We start from the raw sequence: 13,571 nt of genomic DNA on the forward strand, positions 1-13,571 counted from the left end.
AACTTTTATGCTACAATCCGCAAAGATTATAGGAAAGGTAACGAATCTTATCAATATTATTGAGCTAAACCTCTCTTTGTATTGAAATACCCAGCCAACCTTTGCTGATGCACCCTTTGATGCAGTTTTACAGTCTTTCGTGATCTGCAAGGCTAGACCTTCACAACTGGTAACAACACTTGGTGGCCCCCAATGCTGTCACTCCTGGCCAGAATACTCCATCACCACCCATAGGCATCACCACTGCAGCAGCCTAGCCACTGCCCAGCTGATGCATCTTGACAGCCCTCATCCTCTCCCAGCTGGCTCAGTACATGGTCGGAGCACTTGCTGCCTCTGCACTACCACACCACTGTACCAGTTCATTATCTCAGTTGGCTGCATATATTTCTACAATAACCAAAATTGGCCAATTCAAACTATAAATTATTGTACTATTTTCTTTAACTTCTTAAATTCTTTTGAGTTTTCTATTCCTGTCCACTTTTTGTACTACATTTTGGGAATTATTTGTTTCCCCTATTAAAACCTTGCATCGCTTAGCAAGAGCCACCTGCCCAAAGGAGCATTTTCAAACATTAAACTACTACTTTTGTGATTTTGAAATAATTAGCCTGATGCTATGGAGGGGGAGTGAAGTGTCCATGGTAGACTGACAGACTAAGTCAGAAACACTTTATGAAATATGTTTCACTGCAGAGCTGTGGCTAGGCAAGGGATGGTTCTGTACCAATTACCACTGTATATGCCTTGTTCACGTTCATACCATCCTGGCAGTGAGAATGCTGATGGGGTGACACTTCTGAGAAGCATCGCTAGTGAGGAATAGCTTCTAGAAAACCATCCAGCAACCAATTAGACAACTGTTAATGGTCACATGGGGCCATAAAGTATTGCTGGGATCAATTTGGCTCACTCTTAGCAACCAGCTTTCAGTCTCATCAGAGGTGCCCTTCCATCCCATTCTCCAGCACTATGCTCCTCAGTCTGTTAGTGGCCTTAGAGGTAAAGTTCTGATGTAAACACAAGTCAATTGTTTCAAAGCACTCTACATTGTTGTTTTTTTAAACAATATGCTCGATTACCATGTACTCCTGGATCCACATCCTACAATTTAGTTGTACTTGACAATTCTTGTACAACAGTTTATTCTGTCATGATTAGCTTAGGTTATGATTTTATTAGGTGCAGTTACACTCTTTAATTTATGGGTATCTACTGTGTTTATGTAGACTCAGTTCTCTGGGTGGTTTTCCACACAACCACTGAATATGTTTATTTTCTGCTTACATCTCGTGTACCAGAGAAACGCTAAATGACCCATCTTTAGCTGACACATTCAATACATATTGTGTACCTTTTTTAACATGTTACTACAAATTTTACTGTTTTACTTAGAGATTCACAATTTGTATAGTCGCCACACTTAGTAGTATATTTTCAGATTCAACTGAATATAAGCCTATTGGCCAGACACCCTGTTTTTCTTCCGTTTTAGTGGAAAATAATATTTAATACGAATGTATGTGGATGTTGCCTATTATGAATAATGTATACAGCAATTGTGGATGTCCTATCATGTTAAAGATGGAATAAAATGTAATCACATCACTACAAAGTGCCATAGCTAAAGTGTAGCAAAACAGAACAGTGCCAATCCCTTAATCACAACTATCTCCAGTTCCTACACATATGATGGGACATACTAAACCACTTTCACCAATAACAAATAGATAGGAAATCAAAAATAAAAACAATCGTTCTGAAATTAAAAATGAAGCATAAATACAGATTTCCAAAAACGTCATTTATTTATACAAATTAAGAAAAATATCCACAATGGAAACATCTTTGAATATAACACAAGAAATATTTAGTACAGACGTTCTGATGTCTCCCAAGTGTTTTTCTTGTGTATAAAAATATATGGAATCGAATTGTAACATCTAATGTTTGTTTACCTATTTCACTTTTAGAGAACTTACACAGTATTAAACGCAGAACAAATAATTAAGAAGTTTGGTGCATAACACTTATCTACATTATCTCTGAATCATGTACAAAGCTTTGTGAAACAAAAAAATTTCACACAAAATACGGCAGTTGTGCACTGGTGTAAAGGCAACCAGGCACAATGAATTTGTTAGATTACACATTTTCGCATCTGACCCATTGACGTGAAGATGAACAGATGAACATAAATGCCATGAACACTGCCCATCAGGAGACTGAATGCCGCATGTTGTTACACACATGATGCAATAAGCAGATTACAGGTATATAAACACACGAGAGATTAACAAGAAATTGTTCCACCAATTAGATAGGTTGTGAGCATATGAATCCAATGCTGTAAGTGACTTTAGCAAAGGGCAAGTTACAGAGGCATTGCAGTTGGGAACTAGCGCCTCAAAAGTGGTGAAGCTGGTTGGCTGGATCTATGCTACTTTTGTGAACATCTGTGGAAAGTGTCTGAAAGATGATAAATCCATAACCTTATGAAAAGGTGTAATACATCTATACTTCATCACAAATCATGGCGGTCAGAGGCGTGCCTGCTCTGTAAAGCTGGACATGTGGCAATGTGTGGCGTATCTAATGACAGAAAACAATGATGCAGCAGCCATACATGTTTTTGAGACACACAATTCAATGTACATTTTTTAACATGGGGCTCCACAACATACAGTCACTGTATGTTCCATACCGATCCACCAAAACGTTCAATTGCAACTGCAGTGGGCAAGGGATCATTGATGCTGGAATGAAGGTCAATGCAAATGTCAACTGTCAGGATGGGTGACATTTCCTGTTAGACTAGATCAGTTGTCACATCCAGATATGCTATCATTTAGGTGAATGATACCAGATGGAGGGCCAATTGTGCATGCGACAGTCACTTGGGCTCCTTTGGGACATCTGGTAGTAATCGAAAGCATCATGGCAGTTGCAGACTATGTGACCTATGTTGCAACTGATAGATTCGTTCATGCCTGATGTGCTCTCCCATGGTGAAGGCATCTTTCAGCAGGGTAACTGTCCATGTCACATGTGCAGAACGACTCCACAGTGGTCTGAGTAGCATGGTAACTAACACTGATGTCTCGACTACTCCATTTAGCTGATCTGAACGTGTGGAATACAACTGGTGCAACATACATCCAGAAATGTGTAAAAGACATGTCAAATCCATATCATGTAGAATTGTCATTGTATTGTGTTCCACAGGTGGACAAACATGCTATTAAGCAGGTTGCTATATCTTTTGATACGTTTACTAATGCAGGATTAGTACTAACAGAACATAAATGTACACACTATTTACCCATCAGTGCCGTGCGTTGCCATAATGCAATGTTTCTAACACTTTTTTAAAATCGTTGATTCCACGACAACAATGAAGCGAGAGTGTTGGCAGCACTGGATTCCGTTCCACAAGACTGTATAGATAACTACAATGCACCAGTTTTAACAATACATTTAAATTCTGCGGCGCAAGCAGTGTTGGAAGTCGTTGTTTGCTGTGCGACGAAGAAATATGGAGTATAATTTCGAGTAAGTATGTTTTACACAGTAAGTTACGATATATAATTTGGGTTTTTAGTATGGTTGTGCTTTAAATACTCAAATATATATTTTTTTGAAGTTACTGCTTGCTGTGAAATAAATTACGTTCATTTAGTCCGTTTGAACGTCAGTGTTGCCATATGGCAACGCTAGGCGCTTGTACTCAGTAAAAGGACGAATTTTTTGTTTTGTTTTACAAGAGGTTTCTCGCTTGCTGAGGCGCTGGAGATTCTTTATAATGACGATATTGAAGGTGATGTGTTTCTTAAGCCCCCAGATCCGAATGTAGACACAGATGATGATTCGGGAGATGAACATGTTGGCGGGTGAGTATGCCTATCATTGGTTTGTAATTGTTTGTATACTGATGCCGACTTTATTATTATTTACTATTTCATTTCTTATTTTTACAGATCATTAGACAACCTGTCCTCTCGTCAACTATGAGCTAATGCCGAAATAAGAATGCCAAATAACGAAAGGATTGGTGTTGATTATGAGCACTGTAATCCGCCAGCACCATTAATGCGTACTGCACAAGATCCAATTGTACCTGAAACAGCTACACAACGTCCAAATATACCAGAGCCATCTGTATCTGAGGTAAGATCTACCCTATTATCGGACAATATCGTGATCTGGGTTTCTGTAAAAGATACGTGTGGGAGGCAGTGGGAGAAAGGAGCTGACTTTGAGAGTCCAATTACCTCTACATTTCCAAAACCTGACTACTCAAGCTATGGAAACATGTCGATCATGACATATTAGAACTTTCCATTGGCCAGGAATTTATTGAGCATTTAGCGAAAGAAACAAAGCTTTATGCACTATTTCTCAATTGTCAGGACTCAAAAATTACAGCAGACAAAATATCGTGTTTCATCTCCGTTTTGTATCTCAGTGGCTACAATAAGTTACCTTCTAAAAGAAATTATTGGGACTCAAAAGATGACATGAAAAACTTGGCTGTGTCTCAGTCTATGAGAAGAGACAGATTTCTACAAATATGCAGGTTTCTGCACTGTGCAGATAACACTAAGATCCATGGAAATGACAAGGCATGGAAAATTCGTCCAGTTATGGAGATGTTGAAGAAGTGCTGCATTGAGAATTTTGTACCTGAAGAACACCTGTCATATAACGAATTATATGGTGAAGTACTACGGCCACCATGGATGCAAACAGTTCATTCGTGGTAAGCCAATTAGATTCGGCTATAAAATATGGAGCCTAAATACTAAAGATGGATATTTGGTGAATTATGAACCGTATCAGGGAAAAGTTCCTAAGGGAAAAGCAGTCTATGAGCAGTTGTTTGCAAGTCGGCAAGTCCCTTACCTGTTTTATTGGATGAAATTCCTGAAGTGAACAGAAAAATTTGCTACAACTTCTACATGAACAATCTATTTACAAGGGCATCTCTACTTTCATTTATCAAGTACTGTGGATACTCTGCCATTGGTACCATCAGAGAAAACAGACTTCCTAAGGAATGTATACTGGAAAACAAAAAATTATTTTCCAAGAAAGATTGGGGATATTTTGAGACAGCAATAGAGAAGAGTGATGGATTATTGTATGTGCGGTGGCTGGACAACTCAGTTGTCACAATGATCTCTTCTTTATGTGGTGCACAAGAAGTTGGCCAAGTCAAGAGATTCTCACAACTAAAAAAGCGAAATATATGAGTCCCAGACCAAAACTGGTAGCCAAATATAATACGTATATGGGAGGTACTGATCAGATGGATCAGAATCTAGCATGCTATCGCATTGCAATAAGAAGCAAGAAATGGTACTGGTGTCTCTTTACATGGATGTTAGTTGTCGCCATACAAAACAGTTGGATTTTGTATAAATAAGCAAGAAACCAAACCATTTCTCAGCTTGATTTGAAGACAGACATAGCAACAGTGTACTTGCAAAGACACCAAGCTTTACCAAAAGGAGCCGGGAGACCATCTGCATCAAGGGCATGTTCCAACAGCTGCATATCAGATTCAATTAGGTTTGATAAGACTGACCACCTCGTCCAGCACAAAGAAGGGAAGAAGAAGAAAAGGTGTGCAAACAAGGACTGTAAACCTATTGTGAGAACAATGTGTTCAAAGTGTAATGTGGGATTGTGTATTGACTGTTTTATTCCATTTCATGTAAAATAACGCTGAGTTCAGAGTTTGATGTTTGATTCTTAATTGTACTGTGCTATAAAGTATCAATTGTATGATGAAGACTGAATAATAAATTTGCACAAAACTTGTATATGTAATAAGAAATTTCAATAACCTACTTATTTTAGTTGAAGTTGTAATCCATATAAAATTAGGTAGTGAAAGCACCTATTGTTGCCATATGGCAACATCAAATATCTTGCTAATGACGGTAATGACTTTCGTCAAAAAACTCTGTTGTGTAATTTATGCCTTTTACAGACATAATAACGCAATTTAAAGAAAAATCACGAAATAATTAATTCCGGTGCTAATGGGTTAATGACATATACAGCATATTTCTTGAGGAAAAATACCTGAGTAAAATAATTGCCATAATCATGGATCTCCCGTGTTCAGTTTATGAACCTGAGTGAAGGAAGTGCCATGAATATATTTTTGCTGTCACTTTCTCAAATGCAGAGTTACAAGTACTACATAATGACCATGTTTGGAATAATAAGCAGCAAGTCATCACATTTCCTTGGCCTTATACTGAATATTGCGTGGTAATTATAACTATTGACAGTGTTAATGACAAAAACACATTTGATTAATGTTTCTGGAGTATTTAGTAATACAATTTCTTAACATCTCAAGCTGCAGATAGCGATTTTTATATTTCACATTATCTCTTACCTCAATATAGTACAGATTATTGCACTTTTTTCACAATTCTACAACACTTTAATGTTATTTCACAGGCATTACAATTTATTGTCCCCCTACTACAGTCATTATTTTATAGGCCTTTAGGGCACCAACCAGGAATATCTATTTGCATAAACTAACATTTACTTGTAGTTACTTTCTGATGTGAAGTAATGCATGTGTCTTGAAAGTACCCAACTGAGTGAAACTTTTGTCACAGATATCACATTTGTGAGGTCCCCTTCCCATGTGGAGTAATGCATGTGTCTTGAGATCACCTGATGTAGTAAATGATTTGCCACAAATATCACATTTGTGAGGTCTTTTCTAGATGTGAAGTTTCTTTCCAGTGTGAATTGTTATATGCCTCTTGAGAGTGCCTGACCTAGCGAAGGATTTCCCACAAATCACACATTTGTGAGGTTTCATTCCAGTGTGAATTAATGTTTGTCTGTTAAGATAGTTTGACGTAGCAACAGATTACCCACAAATATCACAGTTGTGAGGTTCCTTTCCAGTGTGAATTAATACATGCCTCTTGAGATTCCCTGACCTAGCAAAAGATTTCACACATTTCACACATTTGTGAGGTTTCTTTCCAGTGTGAACTAGTATGTGATTCGTGAGATAACCTGATGTAGCAAAACATTTCCCACAAATCTTACATTTGTAGGGTTTCTTTCCAGTGTGAATTAATACATGTGTCTTAAGAGAACCTGATGTAGCAAAACATTTCCCACAAATCTCACATTTGTAGGGTTTCTGTCCAGTGTGAAATAGTACATGAGTCTTGAGATAACCTGATGTAGTAAAACATTTTCCACAAATCTCACATTTGTGAGACTTATTTCCAGTGTGAATTAATACATGAGTCTTGAGACAACCTGATGTAGCAAAACATTTTCCACAAATCTCACATTTGTGAGATTTATTTCCATTGTGAATTAATACATGAGTCTTGAGATGACCTGAAGTAGCAAAACATTTCCCACAAATCTCACATTTGTAGGTTTTCTTTCCAGTGTGAATTAATACATGTGTCTTAAGAGAACCTGATCTAGCAAAACATTTTGCACAAATCTCACATTTGTAGGGTTTCTGTCCAGTGTGAAATAGTACATGAATCTTGAGATAACGTGATGTAGTAAAACATTTTGCACAAATCTCACATTTATGAGGTTTCTTTCCAGTGTGAATTAATACATGAGTCTTGAGATAACCTGATGTAGCAAAACATTTCCCACAAATCTCACATTTGTAGGGTTTCTTTCCAGTGTGAATTAACGCGTGTGTCTTGAGATAACCTGATCTAGAAAAACATTTTCCACAAATCTCACATTTGTGAGATTTACTTCCAGTGTGAATTAATACATGAGTCTTGAGACAATTTGATCTAGCAAAAAATTTTCCACAAATCTCACATTTGTGAGGTTTCTTTCCAGTGTGATTTAATGAATGCTTCTTGAGACTGCCTAACAAAGTAAAAGATTTCCCACAAATTTCACATTTGTGAGGTTTTATTCCAGTGTGAATTAATAAGTGTCTATTCAGATCGCCTGACCTTGCAAACCATTTGGCACAAATACCACATTTGTTGGTTCTGTTTGCAATATATAGATCAGCCTGGGCACTGAGATTAACAGCTGTAGATAAAATTCCATAAGCACTTGTTTTCTCTGCATCTTTTGTCATGTGTCTGTTACACATGTCATTAGAGGCCTTCTTTGAAATTTTCCAAGTTTCCTTATATGAAGACTGTTCAATGTGTTCTGTAAAAGAAACTTCTGGCTCACTATCCAAGAAGATACTGCTTTGATGCTCATCACTATAGTCATATTTTTCATGGTGGCCAGCAGTTAAGACATGATAATTCTCTCTCATTCTCAAATGTGTTTTCAAACTAACCTTACTGTGAAATACCTCACCACACCACTTACAAACATACAAAGGTGGCTGCATGCCATCAATGTGCATAAACACATGCATTATGAGTCTGTATTTTGAAGGAAAGTTCTGTTGGCAGAAATCACAGCTATATAGAAGTAATTCCTTTTCTCTCTTACTACAGTCATATTGGGTGGCAACTGAGCATTCCTTGTCAATAGTCACATTTTCTGTACCAAACTCATGTGCTGACTTCTCCTTGTCTATCACCGAATCATCCTGGACCAGCCCATGGTGATAAATGTCTTCACATGATATGCCACAGCTCCCACCAGTAGTCTGAGTCAATCTGAAGAGTCAAGACAAGAATGTTAAATGTTGATATATATACAACAAAGAAACAATATTTGAGTGTCGATAAATGCAGTACTATAGGCCACAAGTCATAAAAGTGCATAAGAAATTGCATATTTAGTAACTGTTAATGATTTAAAATTACTATCTTCCTCCAGAAGGAAAGAACTGATGAGGTAAAAGTGGTTTAAAACGAAATTAACCACAGGAAATTCAATAATGATGAATCTGAGTCACTGCTGATTTCATTTGAAATTTTAAGTGAGAGTTAAAATAATTCACTTTCATGTGTTACTATCTTTTCAAAATACTGTACTACAAGTTAACAGTTTACACCAATTTATTAAATGTATCAAAAAAATTCTTACATTCAAGGCATTTAAGATTTGATTAAGAGAGATAATTTTTAAATGTTCCTCTTCCATTATCTTTTTCTGTTTCGCAAACACTTTCACCTTTGGAAATGATAAATTTATTTCACCTAATTAACAGATTTTTTTTGTTTGATTCCCAATGACTAAAGAACTAGTGCAAGCTTCAACATTTTGTTAGGTATCTAGAACGGATGTTAATCAGGTGAATAATGATGGTTCATGAACAAGAATCAATGTCACATCAATCAAGGGAACAATCTGCATACTGATGAATGAAAGTGAATGACACACTTGCAGATGGTTTTAATCTAAGACTGTGTTTTCGGCACTGCAACTTGTAAGAAGCCTTGCACAAATGGAAATACTGTCTGAAAAGATGGAAATAGTTGTAAATTTTCCAGTATATTTGCACTGAGCCTTTTTGAAAATTTCTACATCTTCCTAACATCTGATCATCTGGCATTGCAGAACACCATTGACTGAAGGACACACATATAAATGGCCACTTCATCACCCATACGACACTGCTAGCTGACACCACATATTGTGTGGCAGTGGTAACAGCTGATGCATGAGCTGAGTATCTGGGTCCCATTATTCCACCTGCAGTTAAACCCTTTCCCACAGAACAGAACTGTGATGCCTTTCAGGTCCCCAGTATGTGCATCATGTTGGACATGAAAGAGTATGAACTACTGAAGGCATGCATACCCAGTGTTATCTTTTGCTCTGCAACTTTTGACTTTTTTGCGTTTTGTTGGGGATATAGTTTTGCGTGGCATGATATCTGGTAAATTTCGAGTGTTTTTAAACTCTTAATTACAATCACACGATTTTTTTAACGTAACTGGTATCATGGTGTGTGTCAGTTTCTAGAAGTTGACAACTGTATAACTAGATATTGTAACTTTTTTAAAACTCAATTAGTTACAACATGTATTTTCATACATATGGAAGAAAAGCAACTGAATGTTAATAATTAAGAAAGAAATCAAAAAATATGCAAGTAAGGTTTCAGACAAATAGCTTTCTTTTTCTCAAAGTACTAGATATAAAACTTACAATTAAAATTTTATGCTATGCCAGTGAACCATAAACAAACCAGGATAAGGAAGAGAATTTGTGGAAAAATTCAACAATAAATAAAGTTTGATGTTAATTATTTATCAATTGTTTTAGAGACCTCCATGCAACCATTGTGTAGGTACTGGGTACTTGTGTCATATCCTTAATATTTACTGCATAACATTTTTTGTGGCAGGCACATTCATAAACTGTTCATGCAGTGATAATGGAAGTGCACATGTAATTTATCAACACTCATACTACAGCCTGGACAGTAACAGTGCTGATGGCTCACACCACATTTGTTCGAAATTTTGGCACTAAACCTGTTACCTCTACTTTATTCCTTCCTTTGTTCTCTCGATTCTCAAACCAAAGAGCTGTCATCATGAACAAATACCATTTCTTACATTCTATATATCTATACCGGTACCCTCAATCCAACCGCCGGATTTTATACACCCCAACTGTCTGCATCCAGTGTAATTCATGGGAAAGTGCGAATGTCTGCAAATGTTTGCCAGTTGTGTAACTGAGGTGAAACGTGGGGACCTCACCTATTAGGATGAGGAAAACCGCCTAAAAACCCCTTCCAGGCTGGCTGGCACACCGGCCCTTCATCGTTAATCCGCTGTGTGGATTCGATCCAGGGTCGCTGTACCTACCCGAATCCAGGAAGCAGCATATTAGTGCTCTTGGCTACCCTGGTGGGTCGTTTGATACATTGCCATGAAATGATAACATCTGCTTCCATCTACTAAGGAAATATTATCAATGCATTTGATGTCAGGGTTGGAGACTGCTGTTAATGCAAGCAAGCCTATAAAAAGTTTTTATCTCAGAAACATCAATATCATGCAAAGAAGGTACGTTCTTTTGAACATTTTTATATTATCAAGATTGTTCCCACACTGTTGAATCCCATCTAAAATTCCTCAAGGGAAAAGTACACCTGATTTGTTGTTCAGTGTCTCGATTTCTACCCATCACAATACCACTGAGTAACAGGGCAGAAATCTGCAAAGCAATGTTATATTGTCTAGCACAAACATTGCTTGGGTTGTGCATTTCTCCATTTGAAATCGTTTCCCCTCCCATAGAAGTAATCATGGTGATATGACTATGTCCTCTGTTATCACCACCACCACCACCACCACCACCACCACCACCACCACCACCAAGGCCCTGTTGTGAATTTGTATCACCAATTTTACAGTCTACTTTTTTTACACAGTCCATTGTAGCCAATGTCACGGATGATGATGACGACGATGATGATGATGATGATGATGATGATGATGATGATGATGATGATGACAACACAAACACCCAGTCACCAGGCAGAGAAAGTCCCCAACCTGGCCACGAATCGAACCCGGGACCCCATGATCCAGAAGCAGCAATGCTAGCTACTAGACCATGAGCTGCAGACAGAACTCATGGAGAATAGCATGTCCATTCAGGCAGATTTTAATGATTAGAGAGACGTGGCACACACTGCATATTGTAAAAGACACTAACAGAAGACACAATAACTATTACACTGTAATAACAACAATAAACACAAGCTGTTGATAAAAACCTCTGCCGAGTAGCAATCATAGAATGAGTGTGGTATCTCTGCAAGATGTCATAGCAACTTTATTATGAATTTATTGAGGGGAAAATTGTCTGATGTTTGGGTGCTGCAGTGTGCGCTCTATACTTTGTAGGATGCTGTAACATTGTAATGTAGGAAAAGAGGAGAAACGATCAGAGCAATGATAATGGTGGTTCTGGTACATTTATTAGGATATGATCAGAAGTTACGTGTTCAAAATGGTCTACTGATTCTGCAACATGCTGTATCCATGACATGACATGGTTAACAGTTGCCTTTCAAGACACATGCTTTACTTCACATCAGAAAGTAACTACAAGTAATTGTTAGTTTATACAATATCCCAACATGCACATGTCGCATGAACTTAGGTTGGGGGATCTCTAAGGCCACATATTTTAAACTGCCTAGATATAATGCGGGTGATACCAAAGATTTCATGAAACCAATAGTTCACTCGACAACTGACGTATCATGCCACCCCATCTCACATCAAAATAATGGTGCAGACACTTGTGGTCTTGAAATGCTTGAATCACGTTACATAACAAGGTCCTTATAAAGTTCAGATGTCTCTGTACACCTAAGAGGTGCTTGACCTGTCACCTACAAGGAACGGTGACTCAGAATGAAGGGGATTGTGAAATCACACCACACTGTCACATAAGCTGAGTGCAGTGGATGTTCCTGCACAAGATTTGGGAGGACAACCCCACATGTAATAGTTCTGTGCACTCATGGCCCCATACAGAGTAAAATATGCCTTGTACTTCCAAAGAATATTCCCCAGCCAAAAGTCACTCTTTTCCAGGCATGCCAAAAATAAAGACAAAGTCACAGCGTTGTGGCCTATCCTGGGGCTTCTTTAGCAGCAAATTCTGAGCCTTATAGAGATACTAGTGTGAAATGTGCCACAAAATCTTTTGAACTGTTGACTGGGGGAGGCACGGTAAGAGGCAGTGTGTGAGTGTGAGTGTGAGTGTGAGTGAGAGAGAGAGAGAGAGAGAGAGAGAGAGAGAGAGAGAGAGAGAGAGAGAGAGAGATCCTGTGACAACTCTAACACTTAATACAGAATTTGAGGCATCTGTTGCATGGTCAGCTAAAAGCAACTTGAATGACCGCTATGGGAATCTGCTGCACCACTCAATTCACCTATTTCTTCAAATTTATTGCTTGTATTCTTCACCATATTTATTGACATGGAGCTCTTCTCGGCCATTTATGTCAATGATATTCTTGCAATGCAGTGCTGCTGTTCTGATAAAACAACTGTACCACCCATACAAGGCGTCTCTTCTCAATAGGCATTTCATTTCATATGGAAGCCTTAAACCTTTTTAACTGTGTGTATGTCCAGAAAAGAAAAATTCCCAGATTTCCCAGTTAGAAACGCGCTTTCCAGGGTGAAAAACGTTTTAATGGGTGGAAGTACATTTTTCCATCTTGAAAGATTTCGTTACCCTAGGAGCTGTAAACCTCATCAATCCCTTGAATGGTTATGGGTTTATAAGATTGTATAGAACTTTCTGGCAGTTTAGCAATTTCAACCTAGCAAAAATCAAAGCATTTATGAAAGATCTTTGATGTGTGGCAACATGTCCACTACATATTTTCGTATGACGAAAGTATGAACACGAATTCCAACAATTACATCACAGTAGCTTCTAAAGCACTGAAAGATTGTGACGTGCTTTTGTGGGCCAAGCATAGCTTGTGTCACATGATCTCGCCAGCTGATGACAGCAGATATTCAGAGCATAGGAAATGTGATGTCAGCCAATAACAAAATGAATGTTAAGCTGTGCAAACACACAAGCGAAAGAAGTTAATTGTTTAAATTACTATGCATCAGTCAACTACAAGGAAA

The 13,571-nt window shown here is 37.9% G+C and overlaps 1 protein-coding gene across 6 annotated transcripts in view; it reads right to left on the reverse strand.

Annotated features, from left to right (window-relative positions):
* Positions 1-6,079: 6,079 nt before the first annotated feature.
* The window catches only part of LOC124553586 (zinc finger protein 708-like), an 89,102-nt gene continuing 81,610 nt past the window's right edge, over positions 6,080-13,571 (reverse strand). For 2 of the 6 annotated variants that reach the window (XM_047127441.1, XM_047127437.1), the window contains 2 exons: positions 7,676-8,660; positions 6,080-7,255 (listed from right to left, as the gene is read on the reverse strand). In XM_047127441.1, coding sequence (XP_046983397.1) covers positions 6,908-7,255; positions 7,676-8,660 — 1,333 coding nt within the window. In that variant the 3' untranslated portion in view covers positions 6,080-6,907. The remainder of the gene's footprint in view (positions 7,256-7,675; positions 8,661-13,571) is intronic. The other 4 variants (XM_047127439.1, XM_047127438.1, XM_047127442.1 and 1 more) reach the window with 4 other exon arrangements.

This window comes from Schistocerca americana, chromosome 11 (assembly GCF_021461395.2).
Source record: "Schistocerca americana isolate TAMUIC-IGC-003095 chromosome 11, iqSchAmer2.1, whole genome shotgun sequence".
Lineage (NCBI taxonomy): Eukaryota > Metazoa > Arthropoda > Insecta > Orthoptera > Acrididae > Schistocerca > Schistocerca americana.